The sequence below is a fragment of the Typopeltis vanoorti genome, chromosome 7 (assembly GCF_054136105.1).
Source record: "Typopeltis vanoorti isolate ZY-2024b chromosome 7, IOZ_Tvanoo_1.0, whole genome shotgun sequence".
NCBI lineage: Eukaryota > Metazoa > Arthropoda > Arachnida > Uropygi > Thelyphonidae > Typopeltis > Typopeltis vanoorti.
In genome coordinates, this window is record NC_143555.1 from 125,942,040 (window position 1) to 125,963,665 (window position 21,626).

Consider the following 21,626-nt stretch of genomic DNA (forward strand, 5'->3'; position numbering starts at 1 on the left):
TATCTCTTTGGGAGCATCCTACCCTTATGTCTAAAGAGAAAGGTTTTTAACCAGTGCATCCTACCATTCTTACCTATAGATCAGAGATGTGGACTCTTATCCAGAGAGAGAGAGAGAGAGACATCCAAACGCCTCCAGCCTTTGAATGTCTCTCTCTCTCAAAGAAGCATGGAGAGATGCATTGTAGGAATTACAACAACTAGAAACAGAATACATGGATAAAATGAATGACATGAGTGGAAGACATCCTTAACCATGTGAAAATGCTAAAATGGAAATGGACAGGCCACATCTGATGGATCTGACCAAGAGACTGTAAAAGACCTAGAGGGTGACTATTTAGCCAGTTGAGGGATGAAATCAGGAAACATATTCGAGTGGCATGGCAACAAGTAGTCCCGGACTAGACCAAGTGGAGAAATCTTGGAAAGACCTTCATCCAACAATGGATTGAGAATGGTTGATGATGATCATTCTTCAGAATCTGCCAAAAGAGGAGTAACAATAACTGCCATCTATCATCCATAAATCTCTTAATTCATTTCTTATAGTTATACCCTTTGTAACAACCATCTTTTATTTAAAATGATAAGAATTGTCTCAATTAAATGTTAATAAGTGTTTACTCTATTCTTGATTATTAAACGGTACACGGTTAGAATATCAGATCAACCAATAATCCAAGGAACTTATGAATTATATCAGATTCTAGAATCTTCTGTGTAATTATTTTATAGGTATATTTTTTATGTAATCCCCAGGTTGTAAAGCTATAGTATGTTAGTACTGAGAGTGAGTTAGAGATTTTTTTTTCTATTTTTGTCAATTTCATTTATTATTCTGTTTGTTAATTTTTTATATAATCTGGAAACCTCTGCCCTAGAGAACAAACATGGAACTTTTTCAAGCCACATCAAGTCTCCAATAAGTAATGTGGTGATCTTACACCAGGTGATGAACTTCATCTCTCACCTGAAGACAATCACAAATATCTACGCCCACTGCAGGATACAAATCCACAGCTTGCTGGTTGGAGAGTAGATAATACAGTAACCACTTGGCCAAACCCCTCTAAATCAAGGTAACAGTCTATCTCTTGGCCAACAGCAAATATACAAGCAAATAAACAAAAATACAGACTCAATATATGTAACTTATGACTGCAAATGCTGATATTGAAAGTGAAACTGACAAGACAAAAATTGACAAAAGCAAATACTGCCTTCGGAAGACTGAATAATACATGAAATCATCCAAATATATCAGAACCAAAATAAATATCTTCAATAGCAATGTAAATGCCACATTAGTACATGAATCAGAAACAAGTAAAGCAATAAAGAAAAAGGAAGACAAATTAAAACAGTTTTCAAATAAAGTGTTTGTGCAAAATAGTAAAAATTATTTTACCATAACAAATGATAAGTTATACATGTATATAAAGACAAAGCAAAAAGAGTATTGCAGTGATATAAAAAAGATGAAGATGGAAATGGATTGGCCAAGTACTGAGAATGGGCAAAGGAGAAATTCCAAGAGTAGCTTCATGTGTGGAAGTGGGGGGAAGGCCTAAACAAGAGAATGATTTAAAAAAAAAAAAAAAAAGGAAAGAAAGAACTCTAGCCAGATGGGAGAACTGGAAAGAAGCAGAATCAGTTAAAAAAAGAGCGGGATAACTAGAGAAGATGGATCTTGAGACTTATGTGCTATGGAACACAGAGAGGATAGGTAGATATGATGAAATAGCTAAAAAAATATACAATTTTTAAAACAGTCAATTTTCAATTATGAAATTCTGGTTCATCTAATATTAAACTAAATCATTTAAATCAGAATGGACTGCCTCTCTATTCCAAAAGTTTGAGAGATTCTCATTGTATGTAATTTCAGTGCATGTTTTAACATGCACTGAGATTTTAATTATTATTTATTTGATACAATCCTTTCGGTATGCAGCACTTGCTGTTAAAGGTTAGTTTGTTGTTGCATTTGCCTTGTATTCTGTTTCTCTTTGAATCACTCATTTATTCCACATGGATGAAATTGTTAGTTTTGATATGAAATATTTGTTTGCTAATTTTCAATAAAGTTAAGTACTGTGTCTAACATGTTTCACTGTCATTTACTACATAGATTCCATTAAAGCTAAGACATATTTGTGGAAAGAAGAAGTGAAACACCCATCCACACACAGTATGTAAAGCATGTTAAACACTCTTTTTTTTTGCTTGAACAGTTTAAAAAATTATATATTTTGTAAATTAGCACTGATTTTATCAGTGTTAATTTATAAAAATCACTCACAGACAAGAAACTTATCAAATTTTGGTGGTGAATAGACCTAGTGGAATTTGCTTCAATTCCAACCTGTAATCTGATTGGATAATGAAACTGCATCATGAATTTAAAATAGATCTCTGTGAAGCTAACCATTTGTATATAAAACATTTTCAAGGATGAGTGAGTGACTCAAATCTTTCTTGTTGATAAATTATTATACAGTAATTCAAATGAATAAAATGGCCATAGAAATTAGTTTTTGTAAATTGGCTTTTGATCATGATTCTTACCAGTTAGTATTGTTTATTGCAATACACACAGAACTTAGTAAAAGCTTGCCTCTATCTTCTGTCATAATTGCCTCATTAGCTTTTGCAGGATGAATTACCACAAAATTTCTTAACCCATACCTAATAAATGAATAATTTAGTTTTACAACTGAAATAAAAATTAAAACTTTTTTAATAAAATTTGTTTTAATAATAAAATAATAAAAATCCACAGGCATACAGAAAAACATGCACTGAGATTTTAAATCACAATGCATGTTTTTATTTATTAGTTTGATGAAAGGATTAACATATCTTTCATTAAATTATTTTCATCATCTCCAATTCACATCTTTCTCAATACAAAGGAGTACACTCTCTTGCTAGATAATGATGGACCAAGTTGTTTTATATAATTATTAAAGGAGGGAAGAATAAAAACTTCACTACTTGATATTACCTGTACCCCTTCCTCATATTTTCATATTCCTCATATAGAACACTAATCTTCAGGTATAATTTTTCTGGATCCTTGCTTGTGTTCTATGATGCTACTTACATAATAATCTTCAATTCTCCAAGTTTTAATAATACAGATAGATACACACATTAGCTTCAATCCGGGCTGTCCAACTTTAAATAATCCGAGGACTGAATAAAAAAAAAATGTATCCAAGGGCCACATCCAATGCATATCTAGTCATTTAGTGAGCAGCAGCAACATAATCTCGATAGCTGAACAAACGAACAACACTAATCGAGTGCTCACATTCCCCGTGAGCACCCGGAGCATATGCATTAGAACAAAACAGTGTAAGAACACTTCTTTGACACATCTAATATTTGAAAAACATGTGGATATATAGTGATGTAAAAACACCAAAAATTACCATTGAGATTATCGATTAGTCATAGAATTAAAATATCTAATATGCATTCAATTCAAACTGTTTTATTTTTTCGCTTGTGAAAATCAAAACCCACAGGCGGGCTGCACAAAATCACGCCATAGGCCGCATACGGCCCGCAGGCCGGGTTTTGGACAGCCCTGGCTTAAATACAAAAAAAAGTAATGGAATTGTTAGACACTAAGAGTTTGCAAAGCATTTACCCAATAATGCATCGATTTCTAAAAACATAATCACATTACATTTCAACAGCAACTGCTACTCATAGTGATTAATATGAACAGTGTAAAAACACTTCTTTGACACATCTAATATTTGAAAAACACGTGGATATATAGTGATGTAAAAACACCAAAAATTACCATTGAGATTATCGATTAGTCATAGAATTAAAATATCTAATATGCATTCGATTCAAATTGTTATTTTATTTTTATCGCTTGTGAAAATCAAAACCCACAGGCAGGCCACACAAAATCACACCATGGGCCGCATGTGGCCCACAGGCCAGGTTTTGGACAGCCCTGCCTTAAATACAAAAAAAAAAAAAAAGTAATGGAATTGGTAGATACTAAGAGTTTGCAAAGCATTTACCCAAATAAATGCATCAATTTCTAAAAACATAATCACATTACATTTCAACAGCAACTGCTACTCATAATGATTAATAGAGAAAACACACATCCAAAAATAACCATTAATTAACTTAAATTTATTTAGCTAATTACATTATTAGCTGATATTTCACCTCGGTTACCAAGGCATCTTCATGGACACCAAGAAATACTATGCACATGCATGCACCCACACAAGCAGGGAGGCTAACACTGATTTATTTCAAAAGGCCAAATGTTCTACAAAAAGACTGGCAAGGGAGTGGGGGGAAAAGAGGGAGAGAAACCCATTGCTGTGCCCTAAATCTGCCTGTAGGGTTGTCCCTGCCATGAAAAACAGCCAGTGCTCATGAACACCAACAATATCCAAACATAAAAAAGCTCTCAAAATTATTAGACAACGTTTTATCCTGGCCTCTTGAAACTATCTAAAACCTTAACCCATATAATCCTAGATTGCCCTGGATTTATGAATAACCAAGAAAAAAAAAACAAAAAACAAATACGACAACTCCAAGATCGATATCAGACAATGATCAGTTTTGATATAGCCTACCTATTCAACACTAATGTACTCCTAAAAGAAACCTCAGAAATCATTCATACTCTCTATTCCCCCCCCCCCAATATATCAGTCTTATTCACTTTCACTATGCACTCTTCTGACTATTTTACATAGCAATAAAAAACTTAGAAGATTAAAAGTAGAGCTGGTCTCTGAAGAGAGCCATCCAATTCAAAACACCTGTCAGTCCAGTGAAACAAATGCACTAATAAAAGGTGAATATATGGATGGTTGGGCAGTGCTTATGTCTTTTAAGTAGTGCAAGCTAAAGCAATTCCAATGATGAAGACTGTATTCTCATAAACTCTCTAGTCAAAATTTCTGAACTTTCGAAGTTTCCACATAGATTCAACTTTGAAATAATGTTGAATCATCAATATCTTCTTCTGGTTCCCATCTGCCATACGGCCGGGGGAGGGTAGCTATATGCTACCATTCTAGGGAGAGATGATTATGAGCAAGGTGGTTTCCCGTTGCCTTCCTTGCCGTAAGTATTTATGACTGTAACCTGTGTGTTCACAGGGCTGGTTTGCCTGCTTGCGGGATGAAAAACCCCAGATAAACTGGTGGAAAAAACCCTGCTGCCCATGCCCAAGACCGGCTAACTTCGCTATGGCTGAGGAAGATCCTTAAGCTCCTCACGTCGTGGATGGGAATCGAACCTAGGACACTCCTTCCCTAGGCATATGGTTGCGAAGCGCAAAGCCACTAGGCTAACCGCGCGGACCTACTATTTCTATATTTCTACTATATAGAAATAGTAGAAATATCTACTATTTCTATATTAATTAATTATTATTTTTAGATGTGTGTTTTCTCCATTAAACATCAACATGAAAGATAATCAATGTCTACTCAGCAAGTGAAATTGTTGTGTAGAGCCATTAGTTTATCCAATCCCAGTGTACTCTTACAAAATCAAATTGCCACTCACACCTCCCACAGAAGAGAAACTGTAACAAGCTATTGATTATGAGTGTTTTTTTTTTTTTTTGTGCTCCTGTTTTCAGCATTTTTTTAAAATGGATTCTTACAAACATGTTCATACCTATCTTGAAATAACCTACTATTAGCTAGTTAGCATTATTTTGTAATATCAAGCCATTCTAAGTTTGTCAAATACCACGTGCACATACTTTGATACAAGATGGTATCAAAATGTTTCGAGACTAGGTTTGTAACACGCCAACAGATGGCAGCACAATCTGCGCACACAGTCACAGGGAACACCTATCTTCATAAGTCAGTGTGCCAAAAGACTTCATCCTGTGTACATTGGGAGCTGTGCAACTGATGCTATTCTGACCACCTGCATTACCACATCTGCGATTTCATCATGGACAGCAAGTTAGAACAAAGAGCAAATGTGAAATTCTCCATGAAACTGGGCAAATCTGCCACAGAGACGTTTGACATGATTCGGCAATGAGTCATTCGAGATGTTTTGAGTGACACGCATGCTTGAAGAGCAGAAGAACATCACTGGAAGACGATGAGAGATCAGGAAGACCTTCAACGAGCTCAACCCCCACCAAAATGTCGAAATCATTTGGCAACTTGTGCATGAGGACCGTCGGAGAACACTCCACAACATTGCTGCCATTGTTGGTGTGTCATACAGAACAGTCCAGGCAATCCTCACGTGTGATATGAACATGCGCCGTGTTGCTACCAAGTTCATCCCCAGGCTGCTGATCCAGGAGCAGAAGGAAAACCGCGTCGGAGTCTGCCTCTGTGCGTGCCATGGATGACCCATCCTTCATATGGAGGATCATTACCGGTGACGAAACTTGGGTGTACAGGTACAACCCTGAGACGAAGCAACAGTCTTCACAGTGGAAGAGCCCATTATCTCCACAACCGAAAAAGGCAAGGCAGGTCCGCAGCTCGACCAAGTGCATGCTCATCATCTTTTTCGACATTCGTGGCATTGTGCATCGAGAATTCGTCCTCAGGGGCCAGACTGTCAATAGCGAGTGCTACTGCCAGGTTTTATGGCGTCTGAGGGAGGACATTCGGCGAAAGCAACTAGATCTGTGGTGCGTGAAAAACTGGATGCTCCATGACGACAGTGCTCCCTGTCACTGAGCTCTCCTCACACTTGAGTTTCTCACCAGAAACACCATGATCTCACTTCCGCACTCACCCTACTCACTAGATTTGGCTCCCGCAGACTTTGCTTTTCTTCCCGAAGATAAAGATCCAGCTCAAAGGTCACCGTTTTGACACCATTGTGGAGATCCAGCGTGAATCGCAGAAGGTGCTTGACATACTTCAAAAAGAAGACTTCCAGGACACATTCCAGAAGTGGCAAGAATGCTGGGAGTACTGTATTGATATGCAAGGAGGCTATTTTGAAGGTGATAGTGTGTAAACGTAGATAAATAAAGTAATTTCTCATAAACAGAGCTAGTCTCGAAACTTTTTGATACCACCTCGTCAGTTTCTGTTGTTTGCAAACTGCCAGCTTGGACTCTGTTCTATTATCATGAACTACTACTACTACTTCTGCCTATCTGTAATCATATGACACTGATGTACTAGGTTTTCCAATACCCTGTAACTGTTGTCAATGCACTGTCGAACCTTTTGACCAAGTATTGTGCTATAAAGGTAAATGGCATTCATTGCATTTCTAGTTGCAGGACTCACAGGAAGTGAAATACAGTCCTGCAAGCTAAGCAAAAAGTTAATCTTCATCTCCAGTTCTTGTACTAGATATCTACATAATTCTAAGTTATATGGATGCTATTGTCTCTGAAATTTGAAATGCAATGGATGAAATGGTCTCTCTCTTGCCTATTAATGCAAGGATTCCTTAGAGATCTGTAATTTCACCTGCTTTCTTCCTCATATACATAAACAACCTTCTTGCACTGACCTAAAACTTTATTCAAAGTTTTGCTAATGATAGCACTCTCCAATCCACCTACTCATAGTTCTCAAACATCCTAAACTTTACAATCATCTACTATCAGTATTTAAAAAAATAATGTCCATAGCATCCTCAATTGTGTGATAAAAATCTGCTCACCTTTAATACTTCCAAAGCACAATCTTATCTTTTTTCTCACAAAAAACAGACCTTGGTTCTTCTTTCCCTCAACTTGCTTTTGATAACGATCAACTTAACAGTTAAGATCAGATCTTACTTCTCAGACCAACGATTCTTTCTAGTCTTTTCTGGCATAACCACATCAATTCTATAGCACCCTTGGCTTCAAAAAACTTGACAGAAATGTACTCCTAAAAGAAACCTCAAAAATGATTCATACTCTCTATCCACCCTCACAATATATCAGTCTTATTCACTTTCACTATGTACTGACTATTTTACATGGCAATAAGAAGATTGAAAGCAGAGCGATGGGTTCAACTCCCTCTCTTTCTCTTCCCCATTGCCAGTCTTTACATGGAACACTTTGAAAACATGACCCTAAACTCTGCCCCTCTCAAACCCACAATATGGCTATGCTACATTGATTATGTGTTCTCCATTTTACTCCCCTTTTTACTTTTCTTCTATTTACTCTGTACAAATCACAAATTATCTAACTTTGGAATACTACTCGCACCTTTTTTGATGGTACACCAAAGACATCTCTAAAAATTTTTGAGGCTGTTCAGAACAGAGCAGTTTGACTAAATGCTAACTTCTCTCTCTCTTTCTAGCCACTGTCTCACAGATGGTCAGTTTCTACTTTGTTTCTCTTACCAGATATTTCCACGGGTGCTGTTCAACAGAACTGGCATCCATCATGTCCCCTATTTCTGCAACTCCTACAGTAATAACCAATAGTTGCTCAACATTCTTTTACAGTTGAAATGCATACTCACCAAATTGCTACTCCCATTCATATTTTGTTCCATCAACCTAAATTCTGTGAAATACCCTTGAAGTATACTCCAATAAATCCAGCTCTTTGAAAACAATATCAGCAGAGATTTTTTTCAATTGGTAACAAAGTAAATTATACTAAACAAGAAATTATATTCTTGTTATAAATTAAAGATGCCAAGAAATTATATTCTTGGTTTAATCCTTTATCTAAGTGTAAGCAAACAAAGTTTGCAGCTAAAGTAATTTCAGGACTGAGCAATTCGTATATAGAGGCTAATGACTTCACATCACTTGCCTTAGTATCCCATAATGCAAAGCACATATCCTTATGGACATGTATGATGCTATACATTATAGGAAAGGTCAGGTCACTACCCAGACCAGTTTTAATCTTTATTGAGGTCTCATCAGTGGGAGCCAGACCCAGAGGTGATACCAAGGTTGCAGAATAATGCAGAAGTCATTAGCCTCTATATATGAGTTGCCCAGTCTAGAAATTACTTCAGGCGCAAAGTTTGTTTGCTTACACTTGGATAAAGGATTAAACCAAGAATATAATTTCTTGGCATCTTTAATTTATAGTATAATCAAGTGGAAAAACTTCTAACATATATTCTTGTTGATCCTTTATCTAAGTGTAATGGCTGGGATAATTGTAAATAGAAGCTGTTGATTTGAGATACTAAGGCAATTGATCACATCAATTGCCTTAGTGTCTCAAAATGAAACACACACTTCCTTGACCAATTCAACCTTTGAAGTCTCAACAGGAACTTTATCTGGGCCTTCATAAACCAGTACCCAAGTCAGTCAATCTTTGGCATGGGCAAGTAGATTTTTATTCCCAGAAACTTGGTTAAAAAAAAATATAAAAAAAAAGAAGAAGAAAAAAAGTAGAACTCACACTACTTCTTCCTTTTAGGCTTATAGGCCAAATGGCTGTTCTGGACTCCCATCTTTTTAAGGGTCTTCCTCTACATTGAGTACCTTTTGGGTGAAAATTTAGAACTCTCGGAGGACCCTGTGACCTCTAGAGAGCACGTCACCCTGGGTGGTGGATAGGGGAGCCCACCAGATATGATGGGGTGGTCTGAATATGTTGAATAAGGACTCATGGACTAACAGAGTAATAGGGGCTATTATCTTGATAGCAAGGGAAGTGGCTTTCCCATGGTCCTCTAGCTGGGTCTATTCTTCTTCTTTGAAGTAGACTCCCCCCCTCCTCTGCTCTGTAATCTTTCCTATATGGTATTTCTTGGCCAATTCTTGTTAACTCGTGACCCTAATGCTATCAGAGTAGTCGAGGGCTATGGGTCATTCTATTTCTATTTTGAATCTATTTCTATTTTGAATCTATTTCTATGCTTTCTCTTTAAAATTTCCCTCTTTCACTTTAAGGCCAGCTTGAAGGCATCAAGATGCAGCTCCATTATCAAGCTAGACTGCAAATGGCCAGTAACCTTCTCAGTCAAAATTTTAACTCACTAAAAAGACTCTTGAAGGTAGTAAACTCGCACTATTACAGGCATAATACAAGTATTGGGTTTAGAGTCAAAAGATGGTGGCAGTTTTTTATCATTCTTTCTCTCTCTTGAAAGCCATAGTTCATTGATAACCTGGTCTCACTATCAATGATGGCTTTAAGAATGACAACAGGCTGCCAACTTCTATCAAAATTTAATTAGTGCAAGCTTATTTTGGCCATCTCAGCAATGTACCCTCTGAACTTAAACTTTCTATCTATCAACATCCCCCCAAAACTGTAGCTTTATCAATTTCCTGAAATACACTCCTATCAGTATAGTACACTCCCATCTTCATCATCATCATCAAATTCCTGCCATGTACCCTCAAGGGGTGTACAGGATATGATAGTACTACATGAAAAAAAATTACATCATTATCTTTAAATCTCAAAATGCATAGCTTTACATTTTTCTCATTAAACTGGCATCCATTATCTTTTTCCCATCTGGTGAGCTTATTTATATTATTATTATTATTATTATTATAATACAGATATCTTTATGGAGTCATAAAACTCATCACAGGAGATCCATTATTCACACAATAACTATTCTACCACTCATTAAACTCATTCACTCATGAAGCACTCGCAACCACCTCCAACAACCCATTCACCATCCTGAAACCAATAAATCTAGTCCTAACACCCTTCATAATCACACTCTAAAATAATTTACATGGGTGACCCCTCCTTCTCTCTCTCTTTCTGCCATGTACTGAAAACAGTCTTCAGTGTTGATCATATAAAATCTTTATATAAAAATAACTTTCAAGGCTTATTACACATGTAACAAAAATTATTTGTTCCTTTAAACTCTAATAGTGTAATATCATATATTTCAGCTGATACTTCAACTACACGAGCTAATATATGCATGATTTATGACTCATTATTGTGATTCATGTTTTGAATGTAGTTAATGGTCTCTGTCCCTGATGATCTCCACGTAAGTTATATTTAATAATATAACTTTTGTTACATGTGTAACATTTGTTACATGAACAAAATTGCCGGCCTGGTTGGCCAAGTGGTTAGCGTATCCGCTCTCCAGCCAAAAGGCTGCAGGTTCGAATCCTGCCGAGGGCATGAATGTTGTGATTGTTTGTGAAAGTACTAGTGGTGGTAGTCGGCAGTAGATGGCGTTGGTGTTAGATGATGAAGGTTGGTGGAGTAGTGAAACGAAGAGCTGTAGAGTAGATGCCCTCCCTCGATGAGTCTTTGGACTCCCTGGAGGTGTGATGTAATAATAATAATAATGAAAGTTATTTTAATATGTCTGGTGCACATGTTCCATTAAAACTATTATGCTTCTATCATGTCTCCTCTTTTTGCCTATCAGCTAGTTTTTGAAGGCCATACCTTCAATCTATTTTCATAGGAAGCATTCCATAGACCTGCCACGATCTTTGTCACTTGCCTCTGGATCCTCTACACCACTTCTTCATTCACAAGGAATGTGGGTGATCAGATCTGCATGAAGTAGTCCAGATGCTGTCTTATTAAAGCCTTATAAAGGAGAACAATAACTTCTCTATCCATGCTTGTTAGTGTGCTCTTCAACAACCACAATGTGATGTGTTTTTTGATAATTTTGCAATATGCCCTCTAAACTTCAACCCCTGTTCACAATCGCCCCCCCCCCCCAAGTGCCTGCTCATCAGTTTCCTTCAGTTCCATTAATATGGTACACAGCTTGTGGTTTTTTCTTCCCAAAGTGCATTTTGGGAAGAAGGTCAAGTGCACTTACACTTGGCAAATTAAAGTGGCAGCTATTTACCTTTGCCCATACTGCTAGTCTATTTAAGTCATCTGCAGGATCTCTACATCACCTTCATTTACTATTGCTCTTCCTAGTTTTGCATCATCAGCAAACTGAATATTTCCCATCAAATCATTTCTTATATGTCGGCCTAGTTGGCTGAGTGGTTAGCATATCCGCTCTCCAACCAAAAGGCTGTAGGTTCGAATCCGGACTTAAGCATGGATGTTTGTAAATTGTCTGTGAAAATATTAGTGGTGGTGAGCAGTAGATGGCATTGGGGTAGATAATGTGGTTCGCTGTAGTTGGTGGATTTGAGTGGTGGAGACGGAGAGTTCTAGAGTAGGTGCCCTCCTTCGATGAGTCTTTGGACTCCCTGGAGGTGTCAGGTAATAATAATAATAATAATAATATCATTGATGTATAAAATAAACAACAGAGGACCAAGTGCTGAGCCCTCTAGTACACCACTGGCCTCCCACCTTCTCGTGGACTTGACTTCTCCATAAATAAACCACTCTTTGATATCTATTACTATTATTATTATTACTATTATTACGGGCAACTCCAGGGAGTCATTGGACTCATCGAGGGAGGCCCCAAATCATATTCATCACAACTATTTGACATTCATACAGTATCTATCATACCTCGCCTTAAACTCATTCACTGTCACAGCATCCACCACAGACTCAGGGAGCGCATTCCACTCATTCACTACTCTAAAAGTAAAGAACCCAGCTCTAACACCTTTACTAACTACACTTTTGTCCAGTTTCCATGGATGTCCCCTAGTCCTCCCAAAACCAGCCCCGTTCTCAAAAATATCTTCTGAATTAATTTTATAGAAACCCTTCAGTAATTTGAATGTCTCAATCATATCTCCCCTCCTCCGCCTATCAACCAATTTTTGCAACCCACAAATCCTCAACCTGTTCTCATACGGTTCATTCCACAGACCTGCTATCATCTTGGTCACTCGCCTCTGGATCCTCTCCACCTCGTCCTCCCCATCAAGAAGAAACCTAGGTGACCAAATCTGAGCACAGTAGTCTAGATGGGGTCTTATCAAGGCTCGATACAGAGGAACAATAACCTGCTTGTCTCTGCTTGTCATCGTATTCTTCAGCAACCAAGTGATTTGATGAGCTGTTTTGGTCACTTTTGCAATGTGTCCCCTAAATTTCAATTCCTTATCTACCAACACTCCTAAATCTCGTGCCTCATCAATTTCCTGGAGCACGGTTCCACCAATGCAGTAAACTGCCGCCAATCTTTTCACCCCAAAATGCATAACCTTACATTTTGCCACATTAAACTGACATCCATTCTCCTTAGCCTAGACCTCCAATCTATCCAAATCATCCTGCAAAATTTTGACGTCATCTGCATTCACTATTGCCCTACCCAACTTCGCATCATCTGCAAACAAATGAACTGTTCCTCTCAGATCATTTCCTATATCATTTATGAACAAATTAAACAGCAGTGGTCCAAGAACAGATCCTTGTGGCACACCACTAGTCACAGGCCGTCTTGTGGACTCTACTCCCGAGTAAACCACTCTCTGATATCTCTCCGTCAACCACCCTCCTATCCATCTCACCAACCCTATGTCCATTCCCATATGCTGCAATTTACTGATTAGAATTCCATGTGGAATCCTGTCAAAGGCCTTGGCAAGGTCCAGTAGAATCACCGTTAAACCCATTACCCTTATCCAGTTCAGCCGTCACTGTGTTATAATACGTGAGCAAGTTACTGAGGCATGACCTACCCTTCACAAAACCATGCTGTCCCCGATACAGTATCCCATTTTCTTCTATCCAATCTTGTATTTTCCTCTTGACTATTTTCTCTAAGACCTTGACAATGATTCCTGATATGCTAATCGGTCGGTAATTTACTACAGCAGTCTTGGAACCACCTTTATGCAGTGGAACTATTTTCCCCTCTTTCCACCCGCTCGGGACTAACCCAGACCCGAGACTCAAATTAAACAAAATGGTCAAGGGTACTGACAATTCTTTAGCTGCTTCTCGTACAATACGAGCTGGTATACCATCCAATCCCACAGATGTATTGACATTGAGGTTATGCAATAGACTACTCACCTCCACTTCATTAACCACAATTCCCGTATAATCTACTGGTTTATTCGTTTCTGCAATGTCACCACCTGGATGATATACTTTTGCAAAGTGCTCACTCAGTAACTCAACTATCTCAACTGATTCAGTTACCTCCCTACCATCGGCATTCTTTAAAATCAATCTGCCATGTACATTTTTCCTTTTACTTGCTACATATCTAAAAAACTGTTTAGGATTCTCTTTAGCCTGCATGGCCAATGTTCTTTCGTAATCCTTTTTTGCTTTTCTTACCACACTCGTCACCCTTCTGGCCTGTGCTTTATACCGTTCATGTGCCTGCCGGTCACCCTTCTCCTTAAATTCCCTCCATAGTTGTTTCTTTTTTTGCAACTCAAGCTTAATGGTGTTATTCATCCATTTAACCCCTACTTGATTTAATATTCGGACTCTAGGTATACAGTCAGCCATTGCTTCATGCAAGCACTTCTTAACTACCTCCCATGCACTATCAACTTCTAGTCCTTGCAGTTGTACATGCCATGGCACTGAACCAATCAAACTCCTAAGCTTGTCATACTTTCCAGCCCGATAATTCCACATGTACCCTGTCTTAATTGAAAATTCTATGAATCAGCAACCCTCTAATCAAAATACCAGATTCATATCCATCCCAATTTGCTCCAATTTATGCAACTGAGTTCTATGTGGAATCCTATAAAATCCCTTTACAAAGTCTGCTGAGAAGTCATTTCCCTTATCCTTTATTATAAAAAGTGAGCAAATTACTAAGGAAAGACCTACCCTTCACAAATGTTGCCTCTATCCACCCAGTCTTGAATTCTGCCTTTTAACAGCTGCTCCAACACCTTAACCACCACTAGTGAGATGCTGATCGGCCTATAATTTGCTACTTCTGTCTTGGATTCTCCTGTTATGCAATAGGACTATTTTGCCCTCTTTCCATTGGCACCTTTCCAATATTGAGACTTAAATTTAACAGCTTGGTCAGAAAAAGATTATAATTCCCCTTGTACATTCTCGTAATACATGAGCCAATAGGGTACACGACAACTGAGCGACGGTGACTGGTCAATGGCCAAATGGGTGATGGACAACTGGGCAATGGCCAAATGGGCGACTGACAACTGGGCGATAGAATAAAATATCAAATATGCAATTCTATTCTGTTGATCTATTACCAGGTAAATTTAAATAATATTTTTTTGAGAAATGAGTTAAAAGAACAGTATAAACATAAAATTTGAAAAATCTCACTTATAATTAAGTTTATTTTTATTGTGTAGAATTACGAATTGTATAGAAGTTATATTGAAATTTCCCATACAAAAAAATGAGTCAGCTAGTTAATAAATATTTATATTATATATTTTCGTTTATATCATATATCAAAATTTGTAGAATCGTTTAAGAAAGAGATGGTTAAAAAGAGTGGTCCAAAAATGATTTTAAAATGAAAAGGTATAATTGCACAGTATTAAAATAAAGAAAAAATATAGTTTTGTTTTAATTCATTTATTAATATTCTTTTGTAATTAACAAACATATTTACAAATGTTACATATATATAATAAAACAAAAAAGTATATGAAATTCGAAACAATTTTTTTGAATTTATTAATTCATATTATAGTTATATGCAATACCACGTAAATATTCTATTATATTTTCCCTATTGTAATTAATAACTTTTTTCAAAATTCTTTGGTCAGCTTCATCGTAACGTCTATGCTAATGCTCATTTTGAAAACCTGCTACTGCTCTTTCATAATCAACATCATATGTTTTTTGAATTTTTTGTAGTCCATTTATAAAAATCCAGAAATTTGGATGACTTGCACTGCTGCCTAAGCTCAACTGCAGTTTTCGATGACAGGCTTCCACAAAATTATTTGTCCTATCACTTCCATTTATTGTTCTTTGGTACACAGACCAAACGTTTGAGGGAAAAATCGGTGGAGCCCTGGTTCTGTTATTCCTTAGACGACCTATGTATGTGTTTGTAAACCATTCTAAAATTGGTTCAAATTCATTGGATAAATGATTCTCAAGTTCAGAAATAGCATAAATATTATTATTATTATTATTATTCTGGGCAACTCCAAGGAGTCGACAAACTCATCGAGGGAGGCCCTAACATCATGTCAAGAACAACTATTCGACATTCACATAGTATCTATCATACCTTGCCTTGAACTCATTCACGGTAGTAGCACCCACAACAGACTCTGGCAGCTTATTCCACTCATTCACCACTCTCCAAGTAAAAAACCTAGTTCTAACACCCTTGCCCAGCTTCCATGTATGGCCTCTAGTCCTCCCGCCACCAGTTCTATTCTCAAAAATATCTTCTGATTTAATCTTATAAGTTAGATATCAAGAGGGCTAAATGGCCTCGCCTACTCCCATATACGGGAATAAAAAGGCATTAGCTGATTTTTTTTTTTTTAATTAATCTTATAGAAACCCCTCAGCAATTTGAATATCTCAATCATATCACCCCTTTTCTGCCTATCAACCAATTTCTGCATCCCACAAATCTTCAACCTGTTCTCATAAGGTTTATTCCATTGACCTGCTATCATCTTGTTCACTCGTCTCTGTATCCTCTCCCCCCTAAAAAAAATGTGCCCCTAAACTTCAGCTCCCTATCCACCAACACTCCCAAATCCCTGCCTTCGTCAATCTCCTGGAATACAGTTCCATTAATCTGATATACTGCTGCTAATCTGCTAATCTTTTCACCTCAAAACACATAGCTTTACATTTTACCACATTAAATTGATATCCATTCTCCTTAGCCCAGTCCTCCAAACTATCCAGATCATCCTGCAAAATTTTGACATCCTGTGAACTCACTATTGCTCTACCCAACATTGTATCATCAGCAAACAAATGAACAGTTCCTCTCAGATCCTTTCCTATATATCATTAATGAACAAATTAAACAGCAGTGGTTCAAGAACAGAACCCTGTGGCACACCACTAGTCACAGGCCGCCTTTTGGACTTTACTCCTGAATAAACCACTCTCTGATATCTCTCCATCAACCACCCTCCTATCCATCTTACCAACCTTATATCCATCCCAATATGCTGCAGTTTACTGATTAGAATTCAATGTGGTATCCTGTCAAAGGCCTTAGCAAGATCCAGTAGAATCACTGTAAACCCATTAACCTTATCCAGTTCAGCCATCATTGTGTTATAAAACGTGAGCAAGTTACTGAATCATGATCTACCCTTCACAAAACCATGCTGTCCACATACAGAATCCCATTTTCATCTATCCAATCCTGTATTTTCCTCTTGATCTGTATCTTCCTCTATATTTTCCTATGTATCGCTCTGCGCAACAGTGCGATCTCACTCATTGCATCTATCTCATCATTTTTATTATCCGTTAAACCATTCAATCGTTCTGTATTTGTACCTTCATTCTCACTTTCAATACCGCTCTCACAGCTATCTGGTACTACCTCGCAAATATCACTATTCATACTTCTCATATCACTATTTACTACATTCTGACTTTCCACAATGATATCACTCTCACGACCTGAAACACACTTTAAATCATCACTTTCCTTACACTTTCTTCACATATTAACTCCACTATCCACAAACATATATATATATGTATATATGTTCAATAACTTTAATGACTTAAACCACTGAGATAATTAAGAATAAAGTTTAATAAGAATACAACAAGTTTTGTTGGTAAGCCAACTTCATCAGGCGTCAACCGACAGAAACATTACCTAACAACGTCAGAGCTATCAAAAACTGTAGTTAAGTTTAAATTGGAGTCCACGCTTCAGTTCTAGCTACATTTATATGTATGCGTGTGATCTCACGAGAACGCCAGCACTGAACAGGCAGAGGTATGCGAATTGGTGTATGCCAGCATTTCTCAACTTTTCTAAGGCCAAGGACCAGTAAAATGCTGGTCGTTTCTACGTCCCACTACGTTACAGAGGCATAGCTGGGGGAGGGGGGGGGGGATCTGCCCTGGGCAGCACTTTTTTGGCGTTTAAGAAATCTTGCCTTACTGTCTATAAAACAGCAACTGAGTGATGAAATAGACTTCGACAATGTCATTGATGATTTTGCAAACAGAAAAGCAAGAAAAATGATATTTTAGAATGTTGGAATTAAAGTTTTACTTCAAAAATAAACATAGTATTTTTAATTTATTTCCCTATAAGTCATTTTGACTTTTCGTAATTTTTTTAAAAATCTAAGTAGGAATTACCAACATTTTGGAAAAACCATGCCATTTATAACATAATAAATCTAAAAGCATGTTTTGAATACATATGGAAACAATTAATTAAATTGCAAGTAAACAATTAAAAGTGTATCATCACTGAACAAAGTTTTAATTTTTATTAAACAAGTAAATAATATGATCTAATTATGTTACTACTTACTTTTAATGAGATGGTTGAGCTTCTCAGCCCTTGCAGAGTTGCCGGATATCTGGTCAAATTCAGTCGAAGATCGGTACACGAAGACGATAACTGTATTTTGTTTTTATTTGAAGGGGCGATGAAAATCCTTTCTCACAAAGACAAGTTGTAGAAAATTGCATGAGATTTTCAATGCTTCTTCAGATAATTCGTGAAATTCACTTCTCACTGAAGGTGAGATCCAAAATCGAGCCAAACCAAGATCACAGAATTGCATTTTAAGTCCACTGTCACTTGAAAGCTCAATTAACTTTTTTTTTTCGATACTGAAAGGTCGTTCTCATGGCTGCAAGCCTGAAATGGACAGTGAACCCACAGAAATTTCTTATAAAAGTCATTCGGAAAATATGTTTCAAAATTCTGTTTCAGATTTTTGAGGTGGTCACAAACCCTTTTCAGAAACTCAGAATCAACAAAAAAATAATTTTCCACTAAAAAGGATTCCAATGTTGGAAAAGGTGCAAATTGTCTGTCTTTTACATAATTAATCCATATAACCAGTTTTTTTCTCGAATGCCTTTATTTTGTCATAGGCATCAAGAACAGTTAAACAATTTCCCTGCAGGGAGAGATTTCATTCATTTAATTTCAAAAAAATGTCTGAAAGATAGGATAGTGTTGATAACCATGCTTCGTCAACAAGGAGTGATGCAAAAACAGAATTACGTTCATTTACAAATAATAAAACTTCGTGCCTTAATTGAAATAACCTTGTTAGTACTTTGCCCCTGGAAAGCCAGCGAATTTCAGAACGGAAGCAAAAGTTGTATATATTCACTGCCCATTTCATCGCAGAGTATCAAAAATAACCTGTTATTTAACAGTCAAGCTTTAATAAAATTAACTAGCTTTACAGCATTATATAGCACAGTTTTAAATTCTGGTGGCATTCCTTTGGAGGCTAACGCTTCCCTATGTAAGAAACAATGTACCCAATTCATATCCGGAGCTACTTCCTTGACCATAGAAACAACCCCACTATGCCTGCCTGCCTGTAAGGGTGTGTGAGCTCCATCCAAACAGAGGCCTATACATTTTTCCAACTGGATCCCTTTGTGTATTATGTAATTATTGAGAGTGTGAAATATTTCTTCTCCAGTTGTTCAGAATGGCAAAGTTCTACAAAACAGAGTAAGGTCATGAATGTTGTTATCGTGCGCATATCTTACTTAGCATATTGACTGCGCATCATTTGTAACATCAGCAGTCTCGTCAATTTGTAATGCATAATAAGGGCTCTTCTTAACTCTTTCGATTAACTGAGATTCTACGTCACCTGCCATATCATTAATTCTGCGACCAACAGCATCATTTGAAAGTGGAATCAAATCAACATCTTTTAGTAACTTATTGCCAAACATCGTTTTTACCACATCTTTTATAGCTGGAAGTAGCAAATTTTCCCTAATAGAATGAAGTTTCCCTGTTTTCGCTATGCGCAAACTTAAGAGATAGGATGCTTCCAGTGCCTTGCTATTAACGAAACCCATGGCCGAAACTATATCTTTCCCATGATTTAATGTCCCTAAGAGTCGCTGAAAACATTCAATTCGCTTATTTTTCCCATCACAATGTTTAGTTTCTAAATGTCGTCAGTTTCGCAGGTTTCATGCACTCGTTCGACAATGCTTCATAACACAAAACAGATTGAGGTTTCTGTTCCCTTTCATCTCCACACCAAGTAAACCTGAATTCCAAATATGAACTGTTATATTTCCAACTGTATTTTTTCTTTGAACTGCTTGTTTCTTCTTCTTTAATAGTATCAGATTTACTTGCCCTTACAATAACACTTGTATCACAATAAGGGTTAGCATCACCTGTTTCATTTGCCCTTCTTTTCAAAGTCCTAGTTCTAAGCTGCTTTTCCATTATTAAAAAACGTTTCCGAAAAATATATAAATATATAATACTGGGGTTAACTCACGACACACTTTGTCCAAGTATCACTTAGCACTTCTCAAGATATACTAAGCCTTGGTTGAAGGAGGGAAACCTTCAATAATAAAAATCAATAAACAACAAGCCATTGGTTGAAATGTGGATAACACATGTTCACTTCAAATCTGACAAAACAGCAAGGGAAGGCAGAAGCAATAAAACTATATTAATGTTCACTTCGCCCCTCTTTTATTATTGTCATTTTGCCGCTACAAATTTAGCAGCAGAATGACGAATAATAAAAAGGGTGAAGGGAACAACAATATGGTTTTATTGCTTCTGCCTTTGAACATTCTGATGATATTTGTTGTTTTTAAGTCTCCATTTAATTTCAATAATTTTTACTTACTTATTCAATTTTAATTTGTTTAGATAATTAAAAAATATATATTTATTTAATTAATTTAAGTCTGCCTGTAGACCACCTGTCCCATCGTTGCAGACCACAGGTTGAGAAATACTGGTGTATGCTGAACTAATTTATGGCTCCTCCACTTGTTGGTTCTGTAATGCTTTAAGTATTGCACAAGTTTTTACTGAATCAAAGGCTTTCTCATAATCAATAAAACCATGACATAATGATAACTGATATTCATTACACCATTCAATAAACAGCGGTGCAAGTTGAATATGTTCCATTGTACTTAAGCCACTTTGAAAGCCTGCCTGTTCTTTTGGTAGTGCTAGGTCCAGAGCTGTACAAAGCCTATGAGCTAAGACTTTTGTTAACACTTTGTAAACCACTGATAGCAGGGTCAGTAGTTTGCCAAGTCTTCTACCTCACCTTTTTTTATGTAGCAGAATTAGGGTAGCCTTCTTCCATGTTCTTGGTACATCATTTTTCTTCAAGCATAAAGTAAATGGTTTTGCTAAGAGTTTGTAGATCATTTCTCCATCTGCTTTTAGAAGTTCAGCTGTAACTCCATCCTCACATGCAGCATTTCCATTTTGCAAGCTTTGGATGCTCCACATAACTTCTTTTGGCAGAATCTGTGGAAAGTCATCTATTTCATCGTCCTGATGTAATACTGAATAAAATTCTTCAATTCTTTTTGCTATTGCATGTCTATCTCTGGTTATGGTCCCATCTTGTAGTTTGACTGCAACCATCTGTTTACTGCTACTCATGAAGGGCAGTTTGGCTTTTTTGAGACTACGGTTGTTTTCAATTGTTTGTTGTATGAATTTACAACTGAATTTTCTTAATTATTCTGTGATACCTTTTCTGATCGTTTTGCACAATTCAGTGTATTCAATTTTATTCCGTAGGTTATTTGATTGTTTCATTTCTCTTCATTTCTTCATCAGATGTTTTGTTTTTTCAGATAGTTTGTCC

At 36.9% G+C, this 21,626-nt stretch overlaps 1 protein-coding gene across 1 annotated transcript in view; it reads right to left on the reverse strand.

Annotated features, from left to right (window-relative positions):
• Positions 1 to 21,626, reverse strand: part of Rab3GAP1 (RAB3 GTPase activating protein subunit 1) — a 584,727-nt gene that overhangs the window by 483,661 nt on the left and 79,440 nt on the right. Inside the window, exon 6 of the mRNA XM_090395461.1 lies at positions 2,571 to 2,690. Coding sequence (XP_090251587.1) covers positions 2,571 to 2,690 — 120 coding nt within the window. The remainder of the gene's footprint in view (positions 1 to 2,570; positions 2,691 to 21,626) is intronic.